The sequence below is a fragment of the Echeneis naucrates genome, chromosome 13, assembly GCF_900963305.1.
Source record: "Echeneis naucrates chromosome 13, fEcheNa1.1, whole genome shotgun sequence".
Taxonomy (NCBI): domain Eukaryota; kingdom Metazoa; phylum Chordata; class Actinopteri; order Carangiformes; family Echeneidae; genus Echeneis; species Echeneis naucrates.
In genome coordinates, this window is record NC_042523.1 from 21189315 (window position 1) to 21209252 (window position 19938).

At 41.4% G+C, this 19938-nt stretch overlaps 1 protein-coding gene across 5 annotated transcripts; it reads right to left on the minus strand.

Moving 5' to 3' along the window:
* Window positions 1–360: 360 nt before the first annotated feature.
* LOC115052812 (von Willebrand factor A domain-containing protein 5A-like) lies at window positions 361–17219 on the minus strand. Of its 5 annotated transcripts, none has more exons than XM_029517163.1 (24): window positions 17091–17219; window positions 16227–16271; window positions 15934–16136; window positions 15619–15841; window positions 14858–15033; window positions 14616–14730; window positions 14362–14537; window positions 14184–14272; window positions 13948–14092; window positions 13369–13448; window positions 13172–13286; window positions 12937–13095; window positions 12570–12673; window positions 12247–12467; window positions 11628–11678; window positions 11519–11536; window positions 11350–11376; window positions 11169–11198; window positions 11016–11045; window positions 10747–10782; window positions 10430–10453; window positions 9644–9813; window positions 661–784; window positions 361–578 (listed from the first exon to the last, which is right to left on the minus strand). In XM_029517163.1, the coding sequence occupies exons 2-24, from the start codon at window positions 16264–16266 to the stop codon at window positions 499–501; spliced, it is 2436 nt and encodes an 811-aa protein (XP_029373023.1). In that variant the 5' UTR covers window positions 16267–16271; window positions 17091–17219; the 3' UTR covers window positions 361–498. The 5 variants fall into 5 exon arrangements, with proteins under 5 accessions (XP_029373023.1, XP_029373026.1, XP_029373025.1 ...); XM_029517164.1 differs by lacking the exons at window positions 361–578; window positions 661–784 and adding exons at window positions 8936–9318; window positions 9422–9545; XM_029517166.1 differs by lacking the exon at window positions 11016–11045.
* Window positions 17220–19938: the final 2719 nt, after the last annotated feature.

The window sequence follows — 19938 nt, forward strand, 5'->3', positions numbered from 1 at the left end:
TTAAGTGGTAAAAATTGCTAATTCAATTCATGATTATAGGTTGTGTTATGATCTTATTTATTGCTCAACTCTGATAATTAAATATATGCTGTTTGTCTTCCATTAAAAAAGGATAATAAGGATAAAATAAAAAAAAGCTTCTTAACCTTTTACACAGAACTTTCTGCTGTGAACTCAGGTCTGACTTGCAAGACAAATGCATTTGAATAAAACTAAAAAAACCTCTGCATGACTATAACATTTGGAAACCCAGTGTTCACTAAAGTTAGTGTTTCCTCTTTGTATCTTCAACCAGGATTCTTTTAACAGTGATATGGGACGCTAATTGTTTGTGCGTATTTGCATAATTCATCAGACAAGTTTCAGCTTTAATGTTTATTGTTTCTGATTCCAAACAAGAGCGACGGTGCGAACACAAGTCTTTGTCCAGTTACATGAACAACAGAAACAATATTACAAGAGTAAAATGCACTTTAAAAAGTCATTTTGAAGAAAGCCTTAAAGGCCAAGCATGCTTTTCTTCACTTCACAACCCAGTAGTGCATTTCCAGCTTCCACACACTCTGCCACACAAGGTGCTGTAAAGAAAAAAAGCAAAAAAAGCTGCTGATTGTGTTTTTTTAAGCACAGATGCTATTTTAGAATGATAATTATTTTTACCTTTCTGAGCGCGGAGCCAGGACGCAGCCTTCAGAGACAGAAGCTCCCACTCTTCCTTCGCATCCGTCTTGAAAGCATGAAGCCAGATCAGAGCCAGGATGGTGGCCCACACTTCCTCCTTCACCTGATCCACAAATTCATGCAAAGACGGAAGATGTCAGGGGGTAAATGTGACGCTGTACTTTTGAGCTGTTAACAACATTACATAAACAACATAAACAAATACACACATTTCACAAACAGGTAGTTGTCAAGACCACAAAGTGGCTTCATATCCGTCAGAAACCAAGAGAGTTGGTGGTTTCTATTCTTCAGTTCCAACAGAACGTCTCTTCAGTTCACATTGAAGTTTTTTATTGTTTATTAAGGTTTCTCAGCTGTTATGTGAAGACCTTCGTGATATCTGGAGTTAGAATATGTGGCATCACGATAGACCATGAGCTGTTCCCTGTACTAAAGCAAATGATTTTGTGTTTGTATTTGTAAAAAGGACTCACAGCTGCAGGTTTTGTTTTTTCCACCTCCTCGCTGGTCTTTTCCAGCACCGTAGTCAGGACGGGCTCGAGCAGCCAGCAGCCGGACGCCTTCTGGAGGGAAACCAACTGCAGCAAAGGGTCTCTGGGCGGTTCTTCCTTTGAGGGGCTCTCATCTTCTTCATATTCCAACTCCATGATTGATTGATCTCCTGAACAGAAAATACAAGATTATTTTTGCAGCTCTTTCTCTTGGTTTTTCTGGTTTTCTTTTCCACTTTTGATGACTTCCTACAAATGCAAAGATGTTGGACTGATCATAACTGAATTATATTTATCTCAGACAAACAGGCTATAGTTCTTCAGGCTGGAGAAATTAATTCTATTTTAAATTAAAAAGAAACCGTTCATCTACAAACTAAATATCTGAGAAGCTTATTTTAAAAAAGGCAAATTATGCAAACTACTGTTTGTCTGTTTTTTTCCAATAGTGTGTGCATCACTGAAACAATACCTTCTTCACAGAAGTCAGCAGAACCACAGCAAGCGACTGATGACAAAAGAAGAAAAAACACTTAGTTGGAAAAGCGAAATCATTCCATACCTGGGTTTGCTTCATATTTACTACTAAGAGTGCAAGGTCAAGGTTTCAGTGACTAATATTTCTGGTTTTCTTTTCCACTTTTGATGATTTCCTACAAATGCAAAGATGTTGGACTGATCAGAACATCTAAGTGTTATTGTACTTAGTATCTGAATCTCATACCACTGATTACATGTTTGTTTTTGGCTTCTACCTTTATTAAAAAAAAAATTATATTATTCTGACTGGTAGAAGACCAAATAAAATGAAATAACTGAATTATATTTATCTCAGACAAACAGGCTATAGTTCTTCAGGCTGGAGAAATTAATTCTATTTTAAATTAAAAAGAAACCGTTCATCTACAAACTAAATATCTGAGAAGCTTATTTTAAAAAAGGCAAATTATGCAAACTACTGTTTGTCTGTTTTTTTCCAATAGTGTGTGCATCACTGAAACAATACCTTCTTCACAGAAGTCAGCAGAACCACAATAAGCGACTGATGACAAAAGAAGAAAAAACACTTAGTTGGAAAAGCGAAATCATTCCATACCTGGGTTTGCTTCATATTTACTACTAAGAGTGCAAGGTCAAGGTTTCAGTGACTAATATTTCTGGTTTTCTTTTCCACTTTTGATGATTTCCTACAAATGCAAAGATGTTGGACTGATCAGAACATCTAAGTGTTATTGTACTTAGTATCTGAATCTCATACCACTGATTACATGTTTGTTTTTGGCTTCTACCTTTATTAAAAAAAAAAAAAAATTATATTATTCTGACTGGTAGAAGACCAAATAAAATGAAATAACTGAATTATATTTATCTCAGACAAACAGGCTATAGTTCTTCAGGCTGGAGAAATTAATTCTATTTTAAACTAAAAAGAAACCGTTCATCTACAAACTAAATATCTGAGAAGCATATTTTTAAAAAAGGCAAATTATGCAAATTAATGTTTATCTGTTTTTTTCCAATAGTGTGTGCATCACTGAAACAATACCTTCTTCATCGAAGTCATGAGCATCACAATCAGCGACTGATTACAAAAGAAGAAAAAATCCATAGTTGGAAAAGCGAAATCATTCCACCTGGGTTTGCTTCATATTTACTACTAAGAGTGCAAGGTCAAGGTTTCAGTGACTAATATTTCAAAAAAATAACAAAAACTGACAATTAAAACGGCAGTAATGCGTATCCATTTACTTCTGTGAATTCAGAGATACAGTGTATGTTCAAAGACAGCTAACATTTTACTCACGTGTCCTACAACAGGCGGAATACATCATCCCAAACTGCACTGTGATGAAAAGAGAGTAGGATGTTAAATGAGGGATGATTCTGGTGATCAGACACAAGTTCTGATAAATGCTCCACTTTTCTTTGTGTCCTAATGTGACATTTGGAAAATGCACCTGCTGTATGGTGTGGCTGCTAAACTTCAGTATTGAAGTCATGCAGATTGTTCAAATGCAGCAATTTTTCACAAATTAAATAAAAAAATCAAGACGCAGTACATGTTTGAAATTGTTAAGGGGTTCTTTCTTTGCCATGCTAGCAAAGCATTAATCTCAAAATACGGCACAACATGTTTGGCAAAAGCTTGTTAAGATGGGGCGGTCAAAACGTTGGGCAGCAGTAATAAAAAGGATTTTAGGTTTTCACGTGCAGTTGAAAAAACACTTACTGGGTGTTGGAACGTTTCTGTGCAGCAGAGGACCTTCAACTGGTTTGCAATTGACTTTGTTCACAGCAATGAAAGCAGTGAAGGTGCTGCTCACTCCCGACTGGACACTGAGCTCCACCACCTTGTCCTTCATTCCTCCATTTTTCTTCTCTTCCTCCTTCTCCAAGTCCGTCTCCGACTCCATCTCCAACGCAACCTCCGTCTCCAGAGATCGAATCAGAGTCCGCGCGCCCAACCTGTGGACTGTTAACCTGCAGAAAGGAGCGACTCATGATTCTGTAGATGGGAATGTGGGATGGAGATCTGTCATAACTATATGGACATGAAACCACACTGCTCTAAAATAAATGCTAATGACAGAATGCCACACATCCAAAACATGATGATGATAAACAGGAACGTTATTCCTCCGTTTACTGTCACATCCCCAAATTTTACCCATTTAACCACCAAAAAGCTGCATTATCCTCGTACCCATTAAGCCAACACGAGCTCAGTGCTGTAAAATCCATTCTTAATTCAGAGTGATGAAAAAGCTGTTTTACCCAGTGTCTCCTGCAGGTTTGAGACTGAAGTGGAGCTGGGTTTTGGAGGGCTGACCTGCCAGCTTGTAGTCCACCGTCACAGAGCCCTGTGCTCCCTCTGAGCTCTGAGAAAACAGTACAGTGTTATATACCTGATCAAAAGCATTTAACTGCAGTCAGTGGGAAATCAAATCTCAGTCAATAGTTCACGATGAGACGGGCCTGCTCCTACCTCTCCGGTGAGCTGGGCATAAACTAGTGACCTTTGACCCTGGAATAGGGCCATGAGTGGTGGAGACAGAACAGTAACAGAAACTCCTTTTGGTAAATCCCAAGACAGTGAAATGTCCTCCACAGCTGGCTGCAGAGCAAAACGCAGTGACTGCATCACCTAGTTAAAAGCAAAATATTTACAAATGGTTGGGACAGGCACAGAGTAACAAAAAATGCTGACAGTAATTGGTACACGTTTAATGAAATTGTTTTTCCGTGTTACTTTTCTTACTTTAGGCTGCATCCTGTCAGCCCCTGTGATGAACTGAGCGTGACCTCCTCCTTCCTTGGCCAGCCCATTGATCAGAGCAGAGCTGGCCCCTTCCCCAATCCCAAAGGAGAAACACCTACAACACAGTGATTGTGTTGTTAAAAACACACACAGCGTCACAACCTGAGACACACTGTGAGCACGTGTATTTGCTCCACCTGTGGGAACCTGAATTCTTCTTCACCAGATTTATCACTTCTTTGGTGTTGAACACTTCACCGTCAGTGAAGACAAAGAGCTGAGGAAGAGAGTTTACACACATGAGTCACATAACGTCACACCCAGAAACATATGTACCAACTATACAAATATATAAGCCTAAGGTGGAGCGTTATATATACAGTATATAGCTCTGTATACATTCATTCATGTATGACTCATTTCTTTAACACTTGCGTAAGGAGATGACCTGAACAGTAAAAAGAGACCAACCCTGATTTCCCAATAAGTGGAAGCTACTATTCATCAAAGCTGTCTGTGACACCCAACATTTCACCTGCAGTGGTGTGAGACTCAGGGGTGTTGAACTGTTGTGAAAGTTATGGATCACTCATAAGAAACAACATCTTCTAATGCAGTTAGGTGTGGGATAAGATAAAGAAAACGTGAACACGAGGGCAGACATGTGAGAGTGTGTTACTTGTCTGGGTTGCTTGGGAATGCAGGGCTGGTTGTAAATGTGCTTAAGGGGCTGAAGGATCTCTGTCCCTCCCAGATCAGCTGTCATCTCTTCAACTTTCTTCACAGCCTCTTCCAAAGTCTGATCACTGTACTCCACGCTCTTACTGCCATTACAAACACAAACAAAGGAGGTCAGGTGGCTGGAAGCTGTGTAGCTGAATTCAGCTGCCAAACATCAAACTTTAAATGCACAGTGGCATCGACAACAGAAACACATTTTGTGGACTCTGTCACTGACGGGAAGATGTGTTGATAGGACGACCCGAAACTGTAGATGTTGAAGTAGCAGCCCATCGGTAAGCTCTTCAGCAGGAGGAGTAGAGTGTCCTAAAAGGAAGGAGAGAAAAGACGGTGAAGGTTGTTGTGTAGGAGGGAAATTATGAATAGAAGTAAGATAGATAACATTTGCTGAATACCCTGGCACTGCCAATACGAGTTTCTTCTGGTTTGCTCTCACTCATATTACAGTCCATGCTCCCAGATCGGTCCAGTAAGAGGACAAACTCTCCACATGAGCTGAGGGAGGACATCACAGACTCAGGGAACTCTGGGTACAGACTCAGCATCACCACTGGATCCCCCATCAGAGAGCCTGAAACAACATTAATTCATTCTTCTGCGTCGTTGGAGAATAAAGATAATTCACTCTTTCAATGTAAAGAAACCTTCAAGGAACAATTTGCACTCACCAGGTTTGGCAGAGGCCTGTCCTGCCTCCACCACAGCAGTGGGCTGGTGGGCATCTTTGTAATAAATCAACAGCTCCACATCTCTGTCAAACTTGTGTCCTCCAGCCAACTTGACCTGCAGATGACAAATACCATAAATACAGATCATAAATATCAATAAAGGCATTAATAAAGTTCTGTGTTTTGCTCTGAGAATTGAGGAACAACCACACACACAGCAGCCCTGTTAGCGGTCTACGTACTGTGGCCTGGGTCTGCTCTTTGTTGAGGTACTGCAGAGGGTCCAGGGAACAGTTGGACTCTACTTTAGAGACCGGACGAGGAGAGGACACTCGGGCAGAAAAAGACAGACTGTAGGGGATCTGGGAGGCTGGGACAGAAGTCACCTGGACAGTGGCGGCTTCAGTTCCTCCACTTCCTGTGAACAAGTTGGAAATATTACAATGAACAAACAAACTTTACATCTATCAATCAAACTCAATACATCCAGCTCAGCGTAGTGTTTCAGCTAATTGCTGAGTTTTCTCCAGACCTCAGCTCCTCAGCCCCGCCCGCAGTCCATTGCATTAGTTGTTACTTAGCTCAGTTCAGTTCTACTTATATTGGATTTGGCTGGAGGAAAATGATTCAGTTCAAGAGACCAGTGTAAGAACAATTCAAGAGTCTTATTCAGAAGAGAAGAACTGTGGCCCACGTGTGGAATCAGATCAGCTTCAGGGGTGAACGTGCAGTCTAAGAGTCGAGCCAATCCCTAATGAGTAATGCTTTCTGTGAAATTGTCTTCCATGGAAGTTTAGGTAGGAAATGACCTATTGTACCTTAAATTGGTTGTAATAACTCAAAACTAAAATAAATTATGACTCCATGGCCCACAGGAGAGTTAAGGTGTGTTCTAAACAGTTTTTAGCTCCCACCGTTGAGTGGATGGTGCACCAAACCAAACCAAACCAGTTCAGTATTCAATGAAAGTTGGCTGGATTTCCTACCCTGAGGCTTGTAACGAGGGTTGAGAACAGCAGGCAGACTAAACCTGAGTCCATCATCAGCCTGCACAGCCAACTCAGTGATGTACTCCAGCCTGATGGAGGCGCTCTCTCCTGGAGGAAGACTGCCCACACTCAGAGTGAATATATCTGGACTCTGCTCACTCTCCTCCAGCAGGAAGGCCTGCTGACCGGAGCTCAGCGCGTCATCATAGTCCTCACGAGCCTGAAGTACAAAGGACACACACGAGCAGCAGTCACTGTATTTGCTGCCTCTTTAAGGTCCATCATAGTGAGCGAGTGTTTACTGTGCAGCTCACCTGCTGTTTCTCCTTCACCTCCGCTACGATCTGTGTCTGTCCAATCTTGGCACTGAAATGACAGACAGCAGCGTCTCCAGGCAGAGGGAAGACGAAAACAGCCTCTAGGGGTTTGTCCTCCTGGTTCTGGTAGTTCAGAGTGGACACCACAGTGGCCACATGGTCCTTCACCTCCAGCTCCACCTCGATGCTCTTCAGAGGAACTGACCAACAAACAACAAGAAACACAATGAACAGGGAAACTGTGTGTTCTGTAAAGACATTTGTAGATATTTGTGGAGATTTTCCTGTACCTGGTTCCTTCTGGGTTGTTATTAGACCGCAGCACTTCATCGTACCTGAGCACCAACAATAAAGGACATGTGAGAACTTCCTTTGTCAGATGAATGAATTCAATTCAAAAGTCTTTATTTCCAACATGAAGACATATTTAAAGAAGAAATACCACAAAAAACATTTGATTTCAGCAGCAAATAGCAGCAAGTAGGACAATTTCTATGTTTTCTGATTGACCCTTGTGATTATTTCTGTGGTTAGGATATCAAACCTTTTGACGTGTTATTCGTATAAATATTAAGAATTTGGCTCAGTATAAACATATGTAATAATAGTATACATGAGTATCAATGACAGTGACTGTGACCCAGCAGTGGGTACACATATTTATCTTATTTCATCAAAAAATATGATATAATCATGCTAGAATAAGGCACTTTTATGGTACCTCAAAAACTATAAAAATTAAAACAAAAACATTAAATAATTTGCAACCGCTGTATCTCCAACCACCAAGTTTGGCTGTGGAAGGAAACTGAGCTTCGTTGCCATGTTTTTAAATTATCCCATTAAGATTGAGATGAATCCTGTTTTTCTGTAATGACCTGCAGTGACTCATCGGCAGATTCCCACATCTGTGTCGCACTAAAGAAAACAGAAACCAGATGGATCACTAGAATAAACCCCCATCAGGAGAAACTGACCTGAGAGGACCGGTGTGTAGAGTCTGACACTGTTTCTCTGCAGATCCTTCTTCAATAAGAGTCCAGACAGTCTGCAGGTTTCTGAAAACAGAATCAGCTTCGGATCAGAAGTGAAAGAGAACTGCCGGTCACGCCTCCTGGGTTCGCTCGAATTCGTACCAGGACATCCCGGAATGGGTGGAGCTTACATTGGCTACATGAGTCCTGCTTCCAACAACAAAACAAAACAAAAAATACCTCGAATATATATATATAAAATCGAGGTCTTTTGTCTCCTGCAAAAGCACGGAGAGAAGGTTGAGGCTTCAGTTTCTGAAATGAAAACCAACAAAATTCAGCTTTGATAAAACAGCATCTTAATTTCATAATAATCTCAACTCACACAAAAATAAGAGGGTTGTGTTATTACCAGCAGTGTTTCTCCTCTCTCTCTTTTGTGTTATTAATATGATTTAGTCCAGGATTTTAAGTGTCTTCAATATGACTTTAACTCTCCATGTAAATGTATACAACACATTATATATAATCATCTGCTGATACTACACTGAAACCAGTTTCTTCAGAGACAGCACTACTAATATATAAACAGAAAAGCACTAAATAATTTCAACCATTTCTAAAATGGTTTCTGGGAAATGAACATAGCAATATAATGTGAGCACTTGACGCACACTCTGAACAAACTGGAGCTGTGATGGTCCATTAATCAGTGTAAAATGTGGGTGTGTTGTGTGTTTTTGCTGCAAACCCAATATTATTGTCTTGTTTTTTTTTTTTTTTTTTTCAGAAGAAACAGAAAGTGCGCAGCCTCCGATTCAGACATAAATGCTAATTTTATTTAAAGCTCCACGGTTCATTTTCAGTTTTGTAGACACAAATGACATCAAAGACATAATTAACTGTATTTACATCAGGTCAGTATTTAGTGCTGTTCTGCAAAGCTTTTACAATGATGACACCAAAACAGGCAACAATGACAAAGAAGAATACATCAAAACATAGAAGGAGAAAACAGAAGATTTAATTGTTCAAGTAGAAGCAATGAGGCTATAAGATGGCGTAAATTTGCTTTTGTGCAATAAACCTGCTGAGAACCAGTTTAGTAAAAGAACACCTCAGAGCCCCAGGACGTCTCTCTGCACCTTGCAGCCCAACAGTGTATTTGCAGCATCCACACACTCCACACACGGTGCTGAAACAAAAAAGGAGCAAGTCATCAGAAAAGTGGAGGCAGGAAAACAGTTGAATATAACCAGCACAGTCTGATAATCACTAGTGATTATTAAGATCATTACCATTCTGAGTGCGGAGCCACGACACAGCCTTCAGAGACAGAAGCTCCCACTCTCCCTTCGAATCCGTCTTAGAAGCATGAAGCCAGATCAGAGCCAGGATGGTGGCCCACACTTCCTCCTTCACCTGATCCAGGAAATCAAACAGCAAGGTTAACTGAAGGCTGGCGGTTCTGAACAAACTTCAAACAACATAAACAGGTCTCATTCTCGACAGCAACCCACCGATGCAGGCTTTGACTGGTCCAGCTCCTCGCTGGTCTTTCCCAGTGCAGCAGCCAGAGCTGGATCAAGCAGCCAGCAGCCGGACGCCTTCTGGAGGGAAACCAGCTGCAGAAAAGGGTCTCTGCGGGGTAGTTTGTGCTCGTTGGCTTCAAAACGTTCAAAATTAGAAGCTGGAAAGGGCAAAAGTTGACTTGTGCCATAAAACTGCCAATTCTGTACATTTTCTGTATGTTGGTTCAATTTCTGTTTTATATATTTACTTCTATTTTTGCTTGTATTCTTTCCACCCTAACTGCCCCTTTGTCTCAAATGTCCTGATGCTGCTGTGAAATGCAAATTTCCCCACTGAGGGACTAATAAAGGATTATCTTATCTCAAAGATAAAATCCTCCCCTGTATATACAATCTCTGCAAGTTTGTGTAAGTAAGTGCAAAGTTAAACTCCTCACTGTTGATCAGGGTCCTGGTAAGAGGATTTATCTTTGTTTTTATTATTATATACTTTCTGTTAAAAATGGGTGGACCATCACTTTAAGACAAAACCAAAGAGGATTGTAATAATGACAAAAAATGTCAGAAGCATTACTGACTTCTGTGTGTATTAAAAAGAACTCTTAATCCATTAAGAGTTCTTAAAAGTCACAAACAGCAGGAATATCTCCCCAACTGTACATGGTGTCAGCATCAACAGAAATATGGAATTAGTGGATAATGTTTCTGTTTAATGTCGACATTCATTTATTATTTAAATACACACATTCCACACCCATTTAAGTTTTTACTTACATTTTTTCAGGAGCGTGGGTTGATCTAAATGCGAGGTTTAAATGAGAAAAAAATTTAAAATAAACAATTCTGAGATTAAGACATTACGTAAGAATTTGTTCACAAAAGTAAACTACTGAGTCTTCGTCTTATTACAGTGGTTCATGATGCATCACGAGACGTTCTTCAAAGTTACAGTAAATGTGTCAGAATTTTACTTGAAAGTTGCAAAAAAAAAAAAAAACAAACAAACCCAAAACTAACATTATTATTTTCTACACAATTTATTACATTCATGTAACTACCGGATTTGCACACCCTTTCATCTTCTTACTTACCCAGAGTCATGTCCAATGAGTCAGATGAAAAGGAACCTGCCCGTCAAGAAAAAAAACAAGCAACCCAAAAATTTTAATCCGAGGATCAAGACATTATGTGAGGATTTATAAACGAAACATGTCAACAAACTGCTGACTTATGTAAACATCTAGATACAGAACTTAATATGAAAGTTGCAAAAAACAAACAATATTATTATTTTCTACACATTAATGTATTACATTCATGTAAATACCCGATTTCGACACCCATTCAGCTTTTTACTTACAAGCACTGAAGCTCATTGGTGGAATTAAACCTGCCCATCAAAGAAAAAAAAAAAAAAAAATTCTGAAGATCGAGTCATGACGTGTGGATGAGTTCATATGTATTACATTCATGTAAATACCCGATTTCGACACCCATTCAGCTTTTTACTTACAAGCACTGAAGCTCATTGGTTGAATTGAACCTGCCCATCAAAGAAAAAAAAAAAAAAAAAATTCTGAAGATTGAGTCATGACGTGTGGATGAGTTCATATTAGTTCATTGAAAAAAATATTAATAATCATTTATTCATGTTTATTAAAAGGCACAGATTCCAGCATTCAACGTTTACTTACCACATAGAGGTACAAAGCGACCTTTCTCTACACAAAAAAAAGAAGTGTGTAGTCATTATGTGAAGACTTGGAAACCAAACATATCAACTCCTGTATATTTATTAGAGACTGACTGTGCTTACAAAAATACACAGAAGTGTGTTTAACTTCCGTTTAGCTTTTTACTTACTTTTGATTTTGGCTAGACCTGAATGCAAGGTTTAAATGAGAAAAAAAATAAAGATAAACAAGTCTGAGATTAAGACATTACATAAGGATTTGTTCAGAAAAGTACTTACTTTTTGTTGCGGAGTTTGACGCACAATTTGCAAACATGTCACAACGCATAACTTCAAGAAATAAAAACAAACAAACAGAAGTTGGGGATCAGGACATGAAATGAGAATTAGTAAATAAAGAATATGAACTGAGCCACTGTTTTCTGGGCTGATCAAGGATCACAGAAAGTACTTTGAGAATTTGTGAATGAGTAAACATTTGAGATTGGGACAGTGAGTTTGAATGTAGACCGGGACATAACTGGGAGACGCAGTCCTTCTGTCTGCCTCTGCTTATGTTTAACTATTAAAAGGTGGCCGGTCTTTTTGCTGCTATCTGGAACCCCTGGCCTGTTCAACTAAGGTGTGCTAAGTCCTTAGCTTCTTTTAAAAGCCTTCTTAAACCATCTGTTTTTCTTAAACTATGAGGCTTATCAGCTGTTATTCATTTATCATTTTTAGATCTGCTCTGACTTCCTCAGCGAAGGTCTTTGTAGCTTGATGGATGGAGGGAGTTGTTGCAGCATACAAAGGAAATGACACACAGGTGGTCAAAATGTTTTAGCTCGTCAGTGCTGATGGCTAAAGCTGTGGGTGATACAGTCTGAGCTTTGAATTAGCTGATTTAAAAAGCACTTACTGGGAGTTGGAACATTTCTGTGGATCAGCGGTCCTTCAATGGGCTTGCCGTCGCTTTTGTTGACCGCAATGAAGGCAGTGAAGGAGCTGCTCACTCCTGATTTGACACTGAGCTCCACCACCTTCTCCTTCACTGCTTCACCTTTCTCCCCTCTGTCTTCTCTCTCCTCCATCTCCAGGGAGCGAATCAGAACCCGAGCACCCAACCTGTGGACTGTTAACCTGCAGACAAACCATTTTACTTTATCTATATAATCAATGAAACTCAGGTTAGTAAGGTCAGGACCTGACACATAATGCATTCTGGACCAAAAAGTGTTTTACCCGGTGTCCTCTGCAGGTTTGAGACTGAAGTGGAGCTGGGTTTTGGAGGGCTGACCTGCCAGCTTGTAGTTCACCGTCACAGAGCCCTGTGCTCCCTCTGAGCTCTGAGAAAGCATCAGGGTGATAAACCCCGTTAGTTACTGTACTAACATCGTTATCATTACATCCTTTAGTTGAATCAGTCTTCATATTGAGTTCAGAGTTTCTTTTTCAAGAGAGAGCTGAGTGCAAATATACACAGTTCATACATGCGCAGACGCATTACACCAGAGAAAGCCCAGAATTAGTTTGAGAGTTTGCTGCTTCCTGCTATACAGCTGTGTGATGGACAGAGCGAGGCTTCACTGTGAGATGGGGCTGGTCCTACCTTTCCAGTGAGCTGTGCATACACCAGTGACCTTTGACCCTGGAAAAGTGTCGTGATTGGTGGAGACAGAACAGTGGCAGACACTTGCTTTGGTAAATCCCATTTGATGGAGATGTCCACCACTGCTGGTTGCAGAGCGAATCTCAGCGACTGCATCACCTGGTGGGAGGAAACGGACACTGAGCTTTAACCTACTGGAAGCAGAGTTTGTTGCTACGTCTAATTTCTTTCTTACTTTAGTTTGCATCCTGTCGGCCCCTGTGATGAACTGAGCGTGACCTCTTCCTTTCTTGGCCAGCCCATTGATCAGAGCAGAGCTGGCCCCTTCCCCAATCCCAAAGGAGAAACACCTACAACACAGTGATTGTGTTGTTAAAAACACACACAGCGTCACAACCTGAGACACACTGTGAGCACGTGTATTTGCTCCACCTGTGGGAACCTGAATTCTTCTTCACCAGATTTATCACTTCTTTGGTGTTGGACACTTCGCCGTCAGTGAAGACAAAGAGCTGAGGAGAGGTTACACACAAGTTACGTAACAACACCTACAAACATGCAGTCTGTCTTGAAAAACATTCACACACATTTCAGTCTGAGTGAGATTTTTTTGACTGTTGTTTTAGTAACACTGCGTGCTTAGCTTCACAGTTAAGCATGCAGAACAACAAAAGTGTGAGAGGGATGAGATTTAAACAAACCGGTTTCTTTGAGATTATTCCTGTTCACCTGTGAGTAGATCAGTATGAGACACTGAGCTGAAAAAGGACAAAGATAACTGGATAAACTATATTCCTGAACTTTTTCTAGTCTATAGTTTGACCTGACTATGCCAGAAGATCAACAGTATGACTGAAACTGTCACCGTTGTTAAATAGCAGAAAGCTTTCTTTGCCTCTTTCGACATTGTTAACTCTGCCATGTGTGTAAATAGATCACTGCACCCTTTTTGATGAAAGTGCTTTATGCTGCCTTTGATAAAAGAGTACTGGACATGAGAGAGTGTGTTACTTGTCTGGGTTGTTTGGGAATGCAGGGCTGGTTGTAAATGTGCTTAAGGGGCTGAAGGATCTCTGTCCCTCCCAGATCAGCTGTCATCTCTTCAACTTTCTTCACAGCCTCTTCCAAAGTCTGATCACTGTACTCCACGCTCTTACTGCCATTACAAACACAAACAAAGGAGGTCAGGTGGCTGGAAGCTGTGTAGCTGAATTCAGCTGCCAAACATCAAACTTGACTTCACTGACGGGAAGATGTGTTGATAGGACGACCCGAAACTGTAGACGTTGAAGTAGCAGCCCATCGGTAAGCTCTTCAGCAGGAGGAGTAGAGTGTCCTAAAAGGAAGGAGAGAAAAGACGGTGAAGGTTGTTGTGTAGGAGGGAAATTATGAATAGAAGTAAGATAGATAACATTTGCTGAATACCCTGGCACTGCCAATACGAGTTTCTTCTGGTTTACTGTGACTCGTCGAACAACCCATGCTCCCAGATCGGTCCATCAGGAACACAAACTCTCCACATGAGCTGAGGGAGGACATGGCAGACTCAGGGAACTCTGGGTACAGACTCAGCATCACCACTGGATCCCCCATCAGAGAGCCTGAAACATCATTAATTCATTCTTCTGCTGCGTTGGAGAATAAAGATAATTCACCTTCAAGGAACAATTTGCACTCACCAGGTTTGGCAGAGGCCTGTCCTGCCTCCACCACAGCAGTGGGCTGGTGGGCATCTTTGTAATAAATCAACAGCTCCACATCTCTGTCAAACTTGTGTCCTCCAGCCAACTTGACCTGCAGATGACAAATACCATAAATACAGATCATAAATATCAATAAAGGCATTAATAAAGTTCTGTGTTTTGCTCTGAGAATTGAGGAACAACCACACACACAGCAGCCCTGTTAGCGGTCTACGTACTGTGGCCTGGGTCTGCTCTTTGTTGAGGTACTGCAGAGGGTCCAGGGAACAGTTGGACTCTACTTTAGAGACCGGACGAGGAGAGGACACTCGGGCAGAAAAAGACAGACTGTAGGGGATCTGGGAGGCTGGGACAGAAGTCACCTGGACAGTGGCGGCTTCAGTTCCTCCACTTCCTGTGCACAAGTTGGAAATATTACAATGAACAAACAAACAAACTTTACATCTATCAATCAAACTCAATACATCCAGCTCATCGTAGTGTTTCAGCTAATTGCTGAGTTTTCTCCAGACCTCTGAGCTCCTCAGCCCCGCCCACAGTGCATTGCATTAGTTGTTACTTAGCTCAGTTCAGTTCTACTTATATTGGATTTGGCTGGAGGAAAATGATTCAGATCAAGAGACCAGCGTAAGAACAATTCAAGAGTCTTATTCAGAAGAGAAGAACTGCGGCCCACGTGTGGAATCAGATCAGCTTCAGGGGTGAACGTGCAGTCTAAGAGTCGAGCCAATCCCTAATGAGTAATGCTTTCTGTGAAATTGTCTTCCATGGAAGTTTAGGTAAGAAATGACCTATTGTACCTGTAAAAGAAAGGACTTGTGAATATTATGAAATATGAAATATTAAACCCTCTGATATTGGCCCACAGGGGAGTTAAGGTGTGTTCTAAACAGTTTTTAGCTCCCACCGTTGAGTGGATGGTGCACCAAACCAAACCAAACCAGTTCAGTATTCAATGAAAGTTGGCTGGATTTCCTACCCTGAGGCTTGTAACGAGGGTTGAGAACAGCAGGCAGACTAAACCTGAGTCCATCATCAGCCTGCACAGCCAACTCAGTGATGTACTCCAGCCTGATGGAGGCGCTCTCTCCTGGAGGAAGACTGCCCACACTCAGAGTGAATATATCTGGACTCTGCTCACTCTCCTCCAGCAGGAAGGCCTGCTGACCGGAGCTCAGCGCGTCATCATAGTCCTCACGAGCCTGAAGTACAAAGGACACATGAGCAGCAGTCACTGTATTTGCTGCCTCTTTAAGGTCCATCATAGTGAGCGAGTGTTTACTGTGCAGCTCACCTGCTGTTTCTCCTTCACCTCCGCTACGATCTGTGTCTGTCCAATCTTGGCACTGAAATGACAGACAGCAGCGTCTCCAGGCAGAGGGAAGACGAAAACAGCCTCTAGGGGTTTGTCCTCCTGGTTCTGGTAGTTCAGAGTGGACACCACAGTGGCCACATGGTCCTTCACCTCCAGCTCCACCTCGATGCTCTTCAGAGGAACTGACCAACAAACAACAAGAAACACAATGAACAGGGAAACTGTGTGTTCTGTAAAGACATTTGTAGATATTTGTGGAGATTTTCCTGTACCTGGTTCCTTCTGGGTCGTTATTAGACCGCAGCACTTCATCGTACCTGAGCACCAACAATAAAGGACATGTGAGAACCTCCTTTGTCAGATGAATGAACGTTATAACCCTCTGATGCATGAATTATTAAAACCTCCCTGGATTTTTCTCAAATTATGTTATTACTCTGTAGGCATGACAATAAATAAATCAATCACAAATCATTTCTTTAAACACATTTTGTCCACAGGCTGGAAAGTGTGCTTTTGAACATTTCACTGATGAAATATGTTGGATAAAATAAGTTCATGTGAAAACAGCCTTTCAATAGCAGTCCACTGTAGTGACCACTGAGCTCCAGAGGGTTAATGACAGTGACTGTGACTCAGCAGTGAGCAAAAATTAAATGACTGAATTAAATGATTAAATGAACATTAGTCTTACGAAACAACAAAAACTAATATAGGACGTGAGAAGTGTCTCTTAGAGGGATGAATGATTGGTGATGACAGCTGATAAAAAGTAAATATACTTATTTTATTTCGCTTGTCTCTCCGTGTTCCTGTGATGACTTATAGTGAATCATTCCAGTCGACTCATACATTTTCCCACATTGTCCCACTAACAGGGGACAGAAACGCACTCTGTTCCGACAACCACACACACGGACACGCAGACACTATAGCTTCAATCACCAAGTTTGGCTGTGGAAGGAAACTGAGCTTCGCTGCCATCTTTTTAAATTATCCCACTAAGATTGAGATGAATCCTGTTTTTCTGTAATGACCTGCAGTGACTCATCGGCAGATTCCCACATCTGTGTCGCACTAAAGAAAACAGAAACCAGATGGATCACTAGAATAAACCCCCATCAGGAGAAACTGACCTGAGAGGACCGGTGTGTAGAGTCTGACACTGTTTTTCTGCAGATCCTTCTTCAATAAGAGTCCAGACAGTCTGCAGGTTTCTGAAAACAGAATCAGCTTCGGATCAGAAGTGAAAGAAAACTGCCGGTCACGCCTCCTGGGTTCGCTCGAATTCGTACCAGCGCATCCCGGAATGGGTGGAGCTTACGTTGGCTGCATGAGTCCTGTTTCCAACAACAAAACAAATAACACCTCCATTTTATTTATTTGTTTACTATTTTAAGATGTTTCTGTCGCAAAAGCTGGAGAAAAGGTTGAGGCTTTTTTCTGAATTGAAAACCAACAAAATTCAACTTTGATAAAACACAGCAGCTTAAATTTCATAATAAATCTTAACTCACAAACAATCAGGGGTGGACAGTAACGAAGTTAATTTACTGGAGTTCTGTACTTCAGTATTATTTTTGGGGGATACTTTTACTTTAATTTTAACTACATTTAAAGGACAAATATTGTACATTTCGATACGTCGGTGTGTCAACCGATTCGCCCCCCCCCCCCCCCCCCCCCAAAATTCCTGTTCCCCTTTACGCTGATTTACTGCTGAATCTTGTGTAGGTGCTATGTTACCGTGAGTACTTCAAGAAAAAACGTGGTGATACACACCAGGTAGTAATACGACCAAGATATATGATGTAGAATGACCCGATCGTTATGGAGAAATAATCCAGGCAGGGTGATGATTATACATCGTGGCCATGTCTGTACATGTTCCAGTTAAGAATATGGCCACGATGTATAATCCTCATCCTACCTGGATTATTTCTCCATAACGATCTTCTCATTCTTCATTATACATCGTGGCCGTATTATTACCTGGAACACGCATTAGCTTGTAGCCGGAGTTTGGATGTCTTCTGTGGACATCACTTACAACAATACGGCCCAACTCCTCATCACAGAATACAGGTCTGTCTGCCTGCACACACACACAGACACACACAGACAAAACATTAACAACAGTAATGTCCCGGTCCTTGTGTGTGTTGTTGTGTCTGAAACTGTGGAGTACTTCTAAATTTGCGGTCAATATCTTTGTGCAGAAATAACGCCAACAACTTAAATAAATTCCCCAGGACCCTCCGTGTCTCTTTCTCTGTTACCTGACTGCAGCTGGAGCCCTCTCCTCGCTGTCTCTTCCTTTCTGATGGAGCTCCCAAACTCAGCTGTTTCTGACAAAGATAACATGTTGTGTCGGGCTTTAATACAAGATAGGCTGACGGACGTTAGCATTAGAGCTGTCCAGTTAGCTTACTATACAAGCTCACCTTGCTCAAATTCACCGTCGCCGCCTTTTAAAAAAACATTAGTATAGAAAAATTCTCAACCCTTTATTTTCTTATTCTTCTTTCTTTTTCTTTCTGATCACCGGACTGATGCTGACCGGACATTTTCTTCAACTTCAGACAACAGGTTAGCATAGCAACAGTAACCAAGGGGGGCGGGGCTTAGCGAAGGGTCGGTGGACAAACCATTTGTGTGTGGGGGGGGACAAGTTACAAAAGTTGTGGTTTGAGTTAAAGTAGTTGTGGTTTTTTTTAAATATCCTTTTTTCCTCCATAAACAAACCATCGCAGTGGGTGATTTGTTCTTTTACTGCGCCACAGCGCTGTTGGGATTGCAGCATACATTTGCACTATTTACGTCATCTGACCTAGCCGTGATGACGTGCTCACCAGAGTGAGCTGTGGTTGGCTCCAGCACCCCACGTGACCTCTTCTTCTTCGCTCCGAGTCCTCGCACGTTGATTTGTTTATACTTTTTATGAGTAAATATATACCATGCTTTGTTGCTGAATTTTTGATGTAGACCTATAGCCTATTTAATGGGCATGTCGTGCAAGAGATAACAGAAAATATGTAGGCTTTCAGGGAAAAAATATTTTAAGTGTTCAGGGAATGGATCATTGACTTTCGTATAAATCATGCACTTACTTCGAACTAACCCAGGACATAAACTAATTCCCAACACAGTTTCCCAAAGGGCGGCCAGGATGAGCGTTTGTCATGTGAGTGTATGTTCATTATGGTAAAATAGACAAACTTGTGTTCAACGAGTTCGTGAATTATGAAAAATACGGCCACTATCCGGTGGGTATTTCCGAGGAGCAGAAATGTGTCATTCGCAGGCGCTCCGCACGTTTCCAAATAAATGGTAAGCTATAGTAACGTTATAAGTCAAAAATAATGTCATCAGTTCGTCAGTCGAGCATGCTAACCAGTTAGCTAGCAGTCCATTTCGAAGCGACTAACTAGTGTAAGTGATCCGGCAGTGAGGTTTACTTAACTTTTTTTATATAATAATTGGCTTGTTAGTGTTTCTATTTGCGTTTCTTCTTTAAGTACGCACGGTAACATAGCATCTACACACGACTCAGCAGTAAATCAGCGTAAACGGGAACCGGAACTGATTCGTTGGGGGGGGGGGGGCGTTTTAACACAAGCTTTAATACAAGCTAGGCTAACGGACGTTAGCATTGGAGCTGGGCAGTTGGCTTACGTTACAAGCTAACTGGCCGTGTCTTACCTTGCGCTGCGTTTCTAGTCCCAGTTTCACCGTCACCACCGTTTTTAAAAAAATATTTGTTCAGAAAATGTCTTAACTCTTTATTTTCTTATTCTTTTCCTTTCTCGTCACCGGACTGATGCTGACCGGACATTTTACTACCGAACCTCAGACAACAGAGAGCAGCCTGGCATAGCAACAGTAACCAAGGGGGGCGGGGCTTAGCGAAGGATGACATGAGCACGAAGGAAGTCTACAGGAAGTGTAACACACAACCAGCAGAGACACAACAGGAGGTAGCAC

What these genes read in the sequence shown, in the direction of transcription:
- LOC115052812 (XM_029517163.1), bottom strand. Translation starts at nt 16,266, where the DNA reads ATGAAGTGCTGCGGTCTAATAACGACCCAGAAGGAACCAG. An exon ending in TTCCCAAACAACCCAGACAA is followed by an intron (nt 13,449 to 13,947) that starts GTAACACACTCT and finishes ACCTCTCCTCAG; the next exon opens with CTCTTTGTCTTCACTGACGG. An exon ending in ACCAGTCAAAGCCTGCATCG is followed by an intron (nt 785 to 9,643) that starts GTGGGTTGCTGT and finishes TTTGTGGATCAG; the next exon opens with GTGAAGGAGGAAGTGTGGGC.